Source organism: Lissotriton helveticus, chromosome 1_2 (genome assembly GCF_964261635.1).
Source record: "Lissotriton helveticus chromosome 1_2, aLisHel1.1, whole genome shotgun sequence".
NCBI lineage: Eukaryota > Metazoa > Chordata > Amphibia > Caudata > Salamandridae > Lissotriton > Lissotriton helveticus.
In genome coordinates, this window is record NC_136058.1 from 212,389,135 (window position 1) to 212,401,940 (window position 12,806).

Sequence of the window (12,806 nt, forward strand, 5' to 3'; positions counted from 1 at the left end):
GGCATGGCACACAATTACTGCCGCATCCCTGCTACTTTGCAGGGATGCGCCGGTAATTGAAAATATGACCCTTACTGTCTAGCATTACGCAGTTCTTTTCTTTACACTACACTCATACATAATTTCTCAGGCCAATGAAATGCTTCTGAACACAACATACAAAACAAAGAAGCATAGTAGCAAGCAAGGCTACTGAGAAGGAGAGCAGTGCACCTGAAATGCATAGAAGATTTTGAAATATAATTTACCTCAATGTAATCGGCAGCATTATTGCTCTTGGTAAAGAACAAAGATTTGCAAATAACAGAGCAGGATAAAACAGAGTAGTAAATGTACTACTACTACTACTCACCAAGCCCGGGGACCTCTACGCCGAGCGCGTCCAGCAAGTCCCGCTCCCGGTCCATGACATCGGTCCAGCGGTGGGTGGCCTGGTTATATGTGCGCCGGACCCCAGAGATCTTGTACATGGCCCGGCACACCTTCTCCCACCGCTTGCGACGCTCCCGGATGCCATAGCCAGTCGCGATCTTGCCGCCTCCCAGGATCGTCTTGGGGAGGCGGCGCTGGACGTGGAAGATCAGTGCCGCCACTTCCTCCGCGCTGAAGATCTCCCTCGGGACCACTTGCTCCCCCCTTAAACGCCCGCACGGGAGCCGGGCACGGGGTGCGGGACCCTTCCCCTTCTCAGGGTGCTTCCCGGCTCCCTTTACCATGGTCTGGGCAGAAATAGAGTTAAATGATAAACAAGAAATAGAATAGTGAAGAAGAAAAGAAAAGAGTTAAAAAAAGTAGTTTAAAAGTAACTAAAAGCTGCAGAAAACACAAAAATATAGAGCTAGAAAAATAGAGGGATAGATAATAAGTAAAATTAGATCAAAAAAACTTCAAACAAGCAAAGGATGGCAGAGATTGAGAGAGGATAGAGAAAGCATGCCCAGAACCATAGCAATGAATGAGAAACAAGATGGCCGCGCCCGTTCACGACCGCGTGGGTAAGTTCGCGCGAGATTTTCCTTGCGAGTACGCGCGAAATTGTACTAGCGAGCAGCACACTTTGCGAGATTACACATAGCGGCCGGAAACGGAATTACGTCACGCCAACAAGATGGCCGCGCCCGTGTACGACCGATAGGGTAACTTGGCAAACGTATAGTTAGAAGCGCCTCGCGAACACGCGCAAGATCACGCGAACATACACGTCGCACAAAAAACAATTTTGTATTTGCACGTATTCGCGGCTTCCGAAATCGATCTCGCACGGATTCGAGACCCAAAAAACGTGCGAAATTGCAGAAAAAAACGATTTTAGCTAAACTGAAAGCAATGAGCAGGTGCAAAAGTTCAAACTTAACATTAGTAACATTCAAGGTAGTGCTTCCTGAGGGGCCCCTCCAGAGTTTGCAACTATTCTATGACCCTGCTATGACCCAAACAGCAGGCTCATAGAATAGCTACAAGTAGACCATAAAGGTCCTGTGAAAAAAAAATTCACTGCAACAAAAAGCAAATTACAGATAAGGAAGGAAGCAGGTGCCAGCCAGACTGGAAGTTTCAAAATTACTGACACATTAATGACCCACAAATTAATTGATGGCAGTTGAAGAAGGGCAGGTGTGCTTGCTTTTTTCAACCACCATAATCTACAGTGATAAATAAACCTAATGGGTGGCAGTGAGGATGTACCAGAGGGTGGCATGGGTGTCCCAGAGGGTGGCAGTGGTGAAACAGAGGGTGCTGTGAACCTGTGATTATAAACCAGACGTAGAAACAACATAGTCGCGGCCGTTGCGAGCCGAAAAGTAAGTTGGCAATTGCGAACTTGTCCCAAAATCGGCGCGAACGCGCGCCAACACAAAAAACGGGAAAATCCGCAAATCCGCTAGAGTTCGCGGATCTTCGCGGATTGCGAATCCGTAAATCCGCAAGTTCGCGTACGCGAGATCCGCTAGATCCGCCCATGCTTACTGATGAGTGGGAGGCTCAAAGAAGCCAAGAATGGATTTAAGAGCACGCAAGCGGCCATAGCAGGTGCCCGCCACTTTTTTGGCATGTGACTCTAAAGAGAGTGAGTTGTCCAACATCACACCCAGATTTTTTACTACCTCCTTAGGAATAGGTGGAGGTCCTAATATGGAGGGCCACCAATGATGGTTCCAACTCTGGGTTTCCTTGCCTATGACAAGTACCTCTGTTTTGGAGGAGTTTAACTGAAGACAGTTCTAGGACAGCCAGTTAGAGATGGCCAAGATGTCTTCCTGGAATTTGATTTGGTCTAACTCAATGTCCTTAGAGATAGTGAAAACAAGCTGAGTATTGTCAGCATACGATACCAGCCTAATTCCACGATCTCGTGCCAGCACTGCCAGGGGGCGGACATACACATTAAACGATGTGGGGCTAAGCGCAGAGCCCTGCGAGACCCCACACTCCACAGAGTGCCTACTGGACGAGTACGGCGGGGCATGCACCTGGAAGGAACGGTCCGATAGAAAAGACGCGAACCAATCCAAATCACTCCCTCTGAATCCGATCTCCCACAGTCGCTCTAACAAGATCCTGTGGGAGACCGTGTCAAAGGCCACACTCAAGTCCAGCAGAATCACAAACGAGGTCTCGCCCTGGTCCTGCACCTCCCTTAGATGTTCCGTGACCGACAGTAGGGCCGATTCCGTACTGTGTTTGGCACGGAATAGCTTGTCCGAATAGCTGACCTTTCACTGACCCAACGCACTCAATAGCTGCGGAGCACTCTGTCAGACAGACTCACAGACCCAATCGGGGTTTTTGAGAACCTTAAGTGCTGGTGAAGCACTTTGCTGGGGAATTCGATAACCCAATCGGGGTTCTGACTGATAGCTGCAGAGAGGTGGTAATGCAGGTGTTGCAACTAAACTGGGGGTGCTGGTCTCACCTTTGGTGGTCCGGTTCTGATCCGAATCTGGTTTTCCTGTCCTGGTTTCCATACTGCACCTCCTGGCCTACTGGCAATCGCTTTCCCCTGGGGTTTCTCCTGTCCTTAACTGACCCGTGGCCAGGGCTGGTCTCCACACCGTTTTAGGTAAATATAAGTCTGTGAGGGAAACACATTTGCGACCTTTCTCCTTTATCCTTTCCTGAAATCTTGCTAAAAGTTATAATCGCATATGTTCCTTTCTTCTTTTCCCCTTCCCTGGTGACAAAATACTGAAGTCGTGAAAGTCCCTTTATTAGCATGTTCCATTTTTCCCCTACCTTATAGTTGCATACTAAAGTGCTGTCTCTGAATAAATAGATGTTCCTTCTCTTTACCCTCCCTATACTGAACTAAAGTGATCATTCTGAATTATTAGCGTGTTCCAATTTCTTACCCACCTTATAGTTACATGGTGAACTCGGTTTTCGTTATTGTTGTTTTATGTTCCCTTTTCTTACCCATCCTGTAGGAAACAATAATCTGCGACATTCTAGCATGCTCCTTATTTTCCCGGTCTTTAGAAACACCTTTCTAAATAAAGATTCTGTGAGTTCATTATAGTATGTTCCCTGTTCTTACCTTCCCTTTAGACTTCTAAATGGTTGGCTTTATTTTCTTCTTATATGGATATACGCTTTTCATGATTCTGGTTATCGATAGTTTACTTGCTGTAAATCTTTTACTTTCATCAATTGAAGAAGATCAGATAAAGGTTTTTTAAAACTTCCCAAGTCTGTGGTTATTACCTGAGTGCAAATGTTATAAATATTATGTTATTGTTGACTGCTTATCTTGCAGCTAGCTCCCTGATCCTCAGTGGTCATAGGTACCGGTGACAAGGAGTGGTAAGTCTAAGGTATCGGTATTAGGTAGGAATTGGATTGCTGGTAGTAGAGTGTAGGTTACCCGAATATATTTAGTATGGTGTATTGAAATTTATGGGCCCAAGTGTGCATATGGTAAAAAATATTACTAGTCGGGTGACCTGTGCGCTCTATCAGTAATTAACAATAAAGATACCAATGCAATATAATGTCTGGACATGGTCTCAATAGATTATTCCCTTGCCCAACTCTTTGTAGCTGGGTACAATCAGGCAGGCTTAACTTAGGAGATTTAAAAACATCAATACATTAAATAAGTAAGACACAACACACAATAAAAATCCCACACTAATTTATTAAAGTAGGATTTTTTTTAAATCTTAATATGACATCAACACAACAAAAATCCAATACAGGGAACCAGAGATATTCATTGTTAAAGATGAAACACTTTCTAGTGCTTAAAAACATATTCCACAATCTTGGAGCATATGTTCGCGCTTGACCGGGGGAAAGTCAAAGTTTGGGGCCAACTGCGAAGGAGCCCTGGTCGGATTCACTAAGTGGGAGACCCTTATCAAAATGTTACCTTCACACTCAGAAACTTTTCTGTAGGATTTTCTCTTAACGGCAAGCTAGGCACTTCGTCAGGCCGGATTAGCATCTGGTTCATCGGCTTGGATCTGCAGGAGCTCCCAGTCAACTCCTGGAAGCCTTGAGCTCCGGATATTTCAGTGGAACAAACTGAAAATCTAGGCCAGGTCACGGTTGAAGGTAGTCGGCTTGACTATCGACGTTGGGTTAGTCCACTTATAGAGCGTTCTCCAAAAGTTGTTCTAAACTTTTCCAAGCTTCTGGAACTTCTTCCTGAAAATCTTCTTAAGGGTTCAAAGTGTCAAAAACATATTTCCGAGGGTCAAGAGTTCTGCAATGGTCCTTGGAAGTTTGGGGCTAATATTCCCTAAACGCACCTGGGGAAATCCTTAAAAGTCCACCGTACGCATTCTAGGCTGGGGACTTCCTAAGGGAGAGGGTGCAGGAAGCTCTGTTAACCTATTACTTTCAGAGAGTCTACTCATTAATCCTTTTTTGAATTGTTGCTTTATGCATGCCACTTACCACCTAATCAAAGCAGCTTGGTTCAGCCTGTTAAGGCTTACCAATCAGGGTAGGCTGCTATAAAGATGGATATTGTCTCACAGAAAAGAAACCCCCCTTTCCAATTATATAGTAGGGACTTGCAGGTAATTTCAATCCCTATTGCCTTAGTATAGACTAGGGCCATACAGGGGTCTGACATTGCCAATTGTAATGACACCCAATTACCATAAACCTTTTTCATCAGAGCACTGCCTAGATAGCAGAGCCCAGGGCACAGTCAGAGTGAGTTACCACTAATATCAGCCAGAAAATGGTGCTGAGCAGGGCAAAAAGGATGACTTCCCCACAGACCTTCTCCCAAGCAACATGTTTTTGAGGGTAAAGCAGACATTTCCCTGCACCTGTCTAGCAAGACTGAGAGCAAAGCAGAGCCTTTTGGGAGACACAAAATATGACATGTACAAATGGCAACCACTGTAAACCTTTACAAAAATCACTAGTGAAATTCACTCCTGTGCTGCATATTTGAGGCGCTTATGTACATGTTTTAATGGCACTGTAAGACAAATAACATAAATTGAACTCAGAAGGCAATTAATTTAATATACTGGTTTGAAAACTAAAAACATCTGTTTTCCAAATATTTACAATATTTCGCGGTTGTCAGTGTATACCACTCATGATGAAAGCAAGCCTGTGCCCTCTATTTTAGCCTTTACCATCTTGCAGTGCATTAATCCCACAAAGCCCTCTTGTCATATTCCAATGCAGATTTAGGTGTGTTTCTGGTGTATTGCTCACACAGCTTTATGTCCTTGTGCATGTATACTGGTGTAAGAGAAGTTAGGACGTATAGGACTCTATCTGACTCTTATTAAAAGAGGATACAAAGTAGTGAAATGGGGCTGGTACTACCACATGCAACTTACACTGTCCCACTCTTCAGAGTACACAATGTGCTAACATCATGTATGAGTTAAATATTAAACACAGCATAATTATGCAAGAAAAGTTGGGAACTCACATACCAAATGAGAGTTAGTTGTCTCAAGACCATGTGAGGGCTTGCTGTGAGAAGTCAATCAATCAATCAATCAATCAATCAATCAATAAATTGGTATTTTTAGTGCGTGACTAATAACTCATAAGGGTATCCAGGTGCTGGGTTCCTGCTGGGATCAGTCGAAAATTCAGGTCTTCAGTCACTTTCCACATTCCCAGAGTGAGGACGATGTTTGGAAGTTAAGGGGAAGGTTTTTCCAGTACTTGGCGGCAAGGTGGGAGAAGGCTTATCCTCCACTGGGGCTTCGGCAGATTGGAGAGCGTGTGTGAGGGCAAGGGAGGTGGAGCATAGGTGTCTGGTGGGTTGGTAGAATTCTAGATGGTGGTTGATGTATGCTGGACCTTGGTCATGGAGGGCTTTGGTGTATAGCAGCATTTTGAATTGGCACCTTTTTCTGGATGGGGAGCCAGTTGAGTTTTATTTGGTGTGGGGTGATGTGGACCTGTTTGGAAAGTTCAAGATGAATCTGGCAGCTGAGTTCTGTATCATCTGAAGTCTCTGCAGGAGTTGGGTAGTGATTCCTGCTTAGAGTGCATATCCATAGTCCAGCCAGCTGGTGACTAGGGCTTGAGTGAAATTTCTCCTGGTATTGGTGGGAATCCATCTGAATATCTTTCAACGCATGAGGAGGTTGTGGAAGCAGGTGGAGGAGACTCCATTGGTCTCATGGTGAGTTTGTTGTCCAGGATGATGCCAAGATTGCAGGCATGGTCCGTTGATATAGGGGGGTGGGTCGGAGCTCAGAGGGCCAACAGGTGTCTTTCCATGGGGAAGTGTTGCTCCTGAAAATCAGCACTTCTGTCTTGTAGATGTTGAGTTTCAGGCAGTTGGTCCTCATCCAGTCAGTGATACTTGTCATGCAGCTGTGGAAGTTCTCCTAGTGGTGGCTAGGTCTTATTATAGTGAGAGGATGAGTTGGGTATCATCTGCGTAGGATATGATATTGTGCCTTGGGTTCTCATGATATTGTCCTGGGGCATTATGTAGGTGTTGAACAGGGTAGGGCTGAGAGTTTAACCTTGAGGAAACCCCCAGATGAAGTTCTTTTGTTCTGAGGTTAAGGGTGGTAGGAGGATTCTTCGGGTCCAACCTGTGAGAAAGGATACAATCCATTTGAGGGTGTTTTCCTGAATCCTGATGTGATTGAGTCTCTTGTTGAGGGTGGGGTGGGATATTGGTATTGAACACTGCTCAAAGGTCGAGGAGGATCAGGTCCACTGTTTCTCCCTGTTTGAAGAGGGCCCTGATGTTGTCAGTGGCTGTGACCAAGGTGGTCTCCATGCTGTGGTTGCTGTGGGACACATAACGGGAAGAGTCAAGCAGGTTGTATTTCTCCAGGTATTCAGTGAGTTGGTGATTGATGGCCTTCTCAATTACTTGGGTGGGGAAAGGAGGAGAGAAATGGGGCAGTAGTTCTTGAGATTGCTGGGGTCGGCATAGGGTTTCTTAAGGAAGACAGGTGTGCTGATGAATGCGTTGAAAATGGAGGTCATTTCTCCATTTGTTTCCTTGCTCCAGAGGTAGAAGAAGTGGTGGGGTAAGGAGCCCATGGGTGATCCAGAATAAATCTAGTGCATTAGGGCTGCAATGCTCTGTGTGGATAGCGGTTGTCGAGGTCGTGGGTTGTTCTTTGAAGTTTCTGTTGATGGTGGATATCTTGTTGTAGAAATAGTGCACCAGGGAGTTGCAGAGTTCCTGGGAAGGGGAAATAGTGTTCCCGGTGGCTGATGCGCTGGAGAACTCTCAGATAATGCTGAAACATTCCTTGCTGTGGTTGGAGCTGGTTTCAATGCTGTTGGCTGCAGCACCTCTCTTAATGTCTTTTAGGCATTGGTGGTATTTGTTGAAGGCTGTCCTGAAGGTGGCTGGGTATGTGGAGTCTTTCTAGGGCGCATCTTCTTCCCAAAGCAGAAAAATAAACAATGCAGCAAAAGAGCAAATACGGCTAAGTATAGATTTGGCTGAGCAGACAATGCGGCTAAGTAAACAGTGCAGCTAGAATATTTACAGGCAGTACATTAGTTAAATTAGAGGTGGCACAGAGCGAAATGTGGACAGCATGAGTTCACCACAGGCAGAGTCAGGGAGACCTACTGCCATTAAAGCAGATAGAGGAGCTGCTTAGTAAGGGTCGTGCTGGCACCCACAAGTGACAGTAACGGGGCACCAGAGCCAGGTGTGTGCCTCCTTTTGACAGACCATGTGCTTTGAAAGCAGACATAATTACCCACTATAGTGTAGATCGCAGTCACCGTCAGCAACAGAACTGTCGACAGGTAGATGTTCCAGCCCAGGGCTATCTGGATGAAGAGCGCGCCGGAGAAAATATCTGCCTGCAATAAAGATAGGCAACATTTGCATCTAAAAGCAAGAGGCGTAGAAAAAGATTGATCGTTTAGGCATTCATGGATTGCAATAATCATTATAGATGCAGCTTTCATTTATTGGTTAAAGTGCCTGTTTGTAGCAGACTGTATGTAAAATGAGGAGGCAAGGAGCCATCACCAAGGTATAAACAAGTGCTAGAAACCGAGCAGTGGGGGCAAAACATATAGATATTGTCCACATTGGCAGAAAAGCATTAACTAAGGAAAAGCCATGAGAAAATAATAAGAGTGTGCTTCATATACATAAATGAATGGTGAAATGTTGAGCACACCATATAAATCTGAATTAATCTTGTGGAACTCTGTTCTCCAAAAGAACAGTTTATCTAGACTACATGCAGTATGTGATAGTTACCTCTCTATAACTGAGACTGTGCCCTTACCTCATAATGCAATAAGTACCATCCTTCCTGCTCTGTCACCCAACCAACTGTCCTTCTTACTCAATGATAATTTCTGGCGTATTTGGAGCCTGCATTATCATTCATATTATACACCACCACCATGTTAATTAATGTGTAACCTATAAATATGAAGCCATCTCTCTGTTTTATCCTCTCTTGGCCATGCACAGCACTCCACTTCCATCCCGGGCATTTTTAAGTCTTTACAACATCCCTGATAAATGAAGAGAAGAGTAGGTTTGGGCAAAATGTCTGTTACACTGGCAACATTTAGCAGAATGTCATCAATTTCACATTACAGTTCCAGAAATTACACAAATATGCAAAGCAGCATAATTATGTTGCATTCATTGCAAACATTTAGCATAGGACCATAGGAACAATGTAAATGATCCTAAAGCAAGTGGCCGTTGTTTAGAAAATGAAAAGTATATTTCTTAAACACACACTACTAAATACTATGCATTAATGTATTTGCAAATATATACATAAGGTAAATTCAAAATATCTTAGATGACATGATGAAATTGCATTTTACCCCAAACATTTAAGACTCCCCACAACCAAATAACCCTCCCACCTATACAGATAGAACATTTGCATGTGTCACTTTCGGGCTAGACCCTTGACCACAACTGCAACAAAGCCCTTTTCACCTGGTCCCTGAGTGGAGGAGAGGTATAGTATGGCACAAAAGGTCGCCGGAGGTCCCAAAGTGTGGGAAGCACTGCACAAGTCACTTTTAGGCTGGACCCTTGGCTACAATTGCCGCAAAGCACTTTTTGCCTGGTTCCTGAGTGGAGGAGGGGCATAGGGTAGGATACCACAAAAGGACGATGGAGGTCCCACAGAGAGGGAAACACTGCTCGATTCACTTTTGGGCTGGACACTTGGCCACAACTGTAGCAAAGCACTTTTCACCCGGTCCCTGAGTGGAAGAGGGGCATATGACGCAACAAAAGGATGCTGGAGGTCCCGCAGCACGGGAAGCACTGCACAAGTCACTTTTAGGCTGGAATCTTGGCCACAACTGCCGCAAAGCACTTTTCGGTCAGTCACTGAGTGGAGAAGGGGCATAGGATGCCACAAAAGGACGCCAGAGGTCCGGCAGCGGGGAAAGCCCTGTACGGGTCACTTTAGGCTGGACCCTTGGCCACAACTGCCGCAAAGCACTTTTAGCACTGGTTTAGCCCATGAAAAAGGTGCTGAAAACGCTAATTTTCCACACACAACATCTGGGGACCTATTGAATTCACTCTTGTTTCAATTTGACCTGGGGTTCGCCAATGAATTATGTACCCCAATAGTTCCATTTAGGCGTACATATAATGGCATCGCGTGTGGTTCCATCATTGATTTTATTCTTCTCTCAAATAGCCACTCAAGTAGGGTGATCAATTTTGAAATCCTTTCAAACACTGAGTGACCACTTTCCTATGAGCATTAATTCGACTTACCAAGCTGTGTGTTAAGTAAGGGGGGCACACCAGAGCAATTTGCATTTATTACTGCCCCTCAGTAGAATGAATGAGTACTCCTTGAGCTGACCTAAAGTTGATCCGACGGAGTTTATTAAACTATTAATAACCAAACGCAATCAGGCCTTTTCAGTTTGCCTTAATGAGTCTGATTCTTACGTGGAGGTCTTGAACTCCTTTTCTTTTATTTCTGCGGAGGTTAAGGATTGTCTAACTGTGGAATTCAAGAAGAGACAGCACTTGAAGCCTGCTAAACAAGCAGGATAGAAATCAGCTGGAAATCAGGGTGGGCGTAGTTGGCAGAGTACCACTATGTTATGTTATGTTATGTTATGTTAGGGTTTTTTTGTAAAGCGCACGTACGCCCGTGGGCTTCATGGCGCTGTTGAAGTAGGAACCTAACACAACAACTTACTGAAAATAAGCCTGTCTGAACAGCCAAGTTTTATAAGAACGTCTAAAAGTTAGAAAGTCTGGGCTGAGCCGAAGGGAAAGTGGTAGGGATTTCCATAGGACAGCAGCTAAGTAATGGAAACAGCTGCCGCCCTGACGCTTTCTCCTGTAAGAGGGAACAACCAGCAAGTCTTTATTGATGGATCTAAGATTGCGAGTGGGCTTGTATTTGGAGACCAACTGATTGATGAACTGAGGCCCTATGTTTTGTAGACTCTTGTACATGATACAGCCGGACTTAAACATGATTCTTTGAGATACAGGCAGCCAGTGTAATTGTTCTAGGCCAGGCCTGATGGAACACCGCCTAGGTTGTTTAAGAACAAGTCTGGCTGCCTGGTTCTGCACTAGTTGGAGTCTTTTTATAAGGCCAGATGGAAGGCCCAGGTACAGACTATTAGAAAAGTCCAGCCTGGAGAGTACCAGTGCGATGGTGACCTGGATAAGGGCTGAGTATGTCAGAAATTGTGCAATCTTTTTTATTTTCCTAATCTGGTAAAAACTAGCAGAAACAACTGCTCCGACTTGAGCTTTTAATGAAAGATCCGATGCAAGTGTAACACCCAAGCTCTTCACTGAAGAAGCAGGGACTGGGGCAGGACCAAGGCTCAAAGGCCAATAATGAGGGCCCCAGCTGATACTGCTGTCCCCGGGAAGAATTAACTCGGTTTTACCCGGGTTGAGCTTGAGGTGGTTTAAGCTCATCCAGCGTTGTATCATAAGCATAGTTTGGTGAAAGTGGGCGACTGAATCAGGAGTATTCAGAGGGAAAATTAGCTGTAAATCGTCAGCATAATTCAAGATTGTGACATTGAATTGTTTTAGGAGGTGAAGGAGGGGGCGCAGATACAAATTGAAAAGCAAAGGGGAAAGTGAGGATCCCTGTGGGACCCCACAAGTGGAGGTGGTTCTTGAAGCAGTGAAAGGCCCTAAGCGAACCGCTTGAGTGCGGTTCGAGATAAAGGAAGTGATCCACTCAAGGGCAGCGCCCCTGAGGCCGGCCTGCTCGACACGGCTAATTAGAATAGAAAAATCAACCGTGTCGAACGCGGCCGACAAATCAAGGAGAACCAGTGCCTGGTGGATGCCTTTATCCGCATTTGATCTTAATGTGTTTTGAACGGCCAAAATGACAGATTCCGTTGAGTGACAGGGACGGAAACCTGCTTGGTTAGTTTCAAGATAGTCACTATCCTCTATAAATTTGGAAAAGGATGTGGAGATGTGCGCTTCCAATATCTTCGACAAATATGGAAGTAAAGAGATTGGTTTATAGTTGACCAAGGCTTGAGGATCAGCCCCAGGTTTTTTTAATAGAGGAATAAGGAGGGCCTGTTTGAATCGGGGGGGACCATGCCACTCACCAGTGAGGAATTCAGTACAGATAGAATAGTTTGAGGCAAGGTTTGTCCTATTTCTCTATATATATGTGGAGGACAAACATCCTCAGGGGAGCCTGATTTAACTCGGGTAAGCAGAATTGTGCGGAATTGATCAAAACTTTGTGAACTCTGCTGCGCAACTCCGTTCCACTCCGCTCCGCAACTCCATTCCGTCTAACCCTAATTAATAAAAACTTAAACCTCACAGAAACCTCACATACCCTTGATAAAACAACAAGTAACACTATCATTACATGCAAAAATACATCTATGAGATTTCACTGCGTCACTTCTAGGACGCTGTTGCGTCAAAATCTTGCGCCTACCTCACAGCAGGCGTAAGACTGATTCAGGCCCTTTCACATGGGGCTTGCCCGATGTGAAATGACACATTGCTGGAGGTTTATCACTTTTATAACACACTCCAGCAATGCGCCACTTTTGTGCTTACAGATACGTAAAAAATACTGACGTATCTGTAACTCCTTGCGACATGATATAAGCAGATGCGTCGCTTTGTAAACCCCTGCGCTACATTATACCTGTGTCAGGTATACTGTATGCAGGGAGGGCGCTCCCCCACAAAAAGCCTCGTAGAAGTGACGCAGTGAAATCTATGAGATTTCACTGCATCACTTCTAGGACGCCGTTACGTCAAAATCTTGCGGGCGTAAGACTGATGCAGGCCCTTCCACATGGCCCATCATTTCTCATTAATGAGGCCCTAATAGTTTATTTGTGGTGTTCCCTGCACGAAG

At 44.9% G+C, this 12,806-nt stretch overlaps 1 protein-coding gene across 1 annotated transcript in view; it reads right to left on the reverse strand.

The window, feature by feature from the left end:
* The window catches only part of LOC144799857 (sodium/glucose cotransporter 4-like), an 803,794-nt gene that overhangs the window by 597,482 nt on the left and 193,506 nt on the right, over positions 1-12,806 (reverse strand). The window contains exon 5 of the mRNA XM_078671442.1: positions 8,172-8,277. Coding sequence (XP_078527568.1) covers positions 8,172-8,277 — 106 coding nt within the window. The remainder of the gene's footprint in view (positions 1-8,171; positions 8,278-12,806) is intronic.